The 1720-nt window shown below is 41.7% G+C and overlaps 1 protein-coding gene across 1 annotated transcript; it reads right to left on the reverse strand.

Annotated features, from left to right (window-relative positions):
* Positions 1-210: 210 nt before the first annotated feature.
* Positions 211-1420, reverse strand: LOC101309718 (putative pectinesterase 11-like). Its single transcript, XM_004295924.1, has 3 exons — positions 1037-1420; positions 502-929; positions 211-412 (listed from the first exon to the last, which is right to left on the reverse strand). The coding sequence occupies exons 1-3, from the start codon at positions 1418-1420 to the stop codon at positions 211-213; spliced, it is 1014 nt and encodes a 337-aa protein (XP_004295972.1).
* Positions 1421-1720: the final 300 nt, after the last annotated feature.

The following is a 1720-nucleotide window of genomic DNA, read 5'->3' on the forward strand; positions in this document are numbered from 1 at the left end:
GTGTTTTGACTTCTGTTTTGTACACCCGACTCAAATGAAGCATTAAGATACAAACTGCATTCGTGCATATTTAAAAATGATCCTTCTTTAGCCTGAGCAATGTGAGGCTTCAAATTGATCCCTCTAGAAATTGCATCTTCATCAATACTTTATAGTTTATACAGATATCTACACAAGAACGAACAAATTCAATAGTGGATCTTTGGTTTCTTAATTTTTGGTATCATTGGAACTAATAAGTGCCTTCTTCTTGAAACTGGTTGGTGCTGACCTTAACCAAGCATTGGCATCAATCGAGTCCTTTGTCAAGAACGGTTCGACTTCTTCGCTTGTAAGGTCTCGTGCCCATTCTACTCTTTTCGATGTCGTTGCTCCTCGTCCAGAACATTTATACTGCCCATAGTATACGGTGCTACAAAAACAAGAACAAGAGAGATGAGATTTGCAGATATTCATCTCATTTCTAAGAATGAAATTTTATGAGTTTCGATCATGAAGTACCTTAATTGGTTGGCTGAGTTTCCCCAATCGTCCCAACCTTGTGGTAGCACGGCGCTAGTCATGTAACTGAAGGCAAACACCACTCTTGAATATGTACCCCAAGGCCTTCCCAACACAGCCGTCTTGACGCCGGTGATCTTGCACCCGAAGAACGTGAACCCCGTGTCCTCAGCCGGAGACATTCTTCGTTGAGCCGTTATGGCACCGGTTCCTAGCGAAAGAGAATGCAAATGGCACTTCTCGTAGAAAGAAGCAGCATTTCCACATATGAAGTCGACATCTCCTTCAATGTAACAGTTGTTGTAGTAGTGCCTCCCAGTATCATCAAGTAGGGTGTCTTGACGAGACAAAATTCTGCAGCCATAGAATGCTGCTCTATCCCCGGACACCCTTAATGCCACAGCTTTTCCACCTGATCCATATGTATTCTGTCGATCGACGATATATGATAGTTAGATCCAACTGTTATACGTACAAATATTAAAGATCGAGCATGAACATGAACATATGTGAAAAATAAAAACGATATCTGTACCTGAATTGTGAGGTAACGCCCTACAAAATCAGAAGCCAACACAGAGAACGTTGGAGACTCGAAAATCTCCCCGCTATCGTTCCATGTTATAACCGTGTCAGCTGCCTTTGTGCCACTTATTGTTATAAACGGCTTGTCCGCCGGAACTGTAACTTTTTCTTCATAAACTCCGGGCTTAACCCTAATGAACACGAGCTCTGCGTTGTTGGACGCCACTGAATCAATGGCTTCTTGTATTTTCTTGTAGTCACCTTTGCCGGATTGATCAACTGTTATGAGAATCGCTGAAGCACTCGTGTTTGTTCCTTCGGCTTGAGAATCCGAAATAGCCATGAAAGCATAGAAAGCAATGAAAACCAAGTTGATCATAAAAGTACCACCCATCTTGTACAACTGTAGTCTAGTAGCTAGAGAGCAAGTTGTCTCAAATGAATGAATCAAAGAATCAAAGAATAAAGGAAGAATGTTTTGCAGCCGTGAATGACAATGATGAGTGTTGCCGTTAGCTAGAGATTATATATATCGTGCCAGGTGAATGTCAAAGAAGAATTTGGCGCTTTCTTGCCCATAAAGCTTTGACATATTTTTGAACCAGTTTCGACGTAAACGAGTGGAGGCCAGGCAAGAGGAAAAAGAAAATGACTTGGTTTCCATAGGTATAGAAGTAGCCGGCAGCAAGAGATT

Source organism: Fragaria vesca, linkage group LG3 (assembly GCF_000184155.1).
Source record: "Fragaria vesca subsp. vesca linkage group LG3, FraVesHawaii_1.0, whole genome shotgun sequence".
Taxonomy (NCBI): Eukaryota; Viridiplantae; Streptophyta; class Magnoliopsida; order Rosales; family Rosaceae; genus Fragaria; species Fragaria vesca.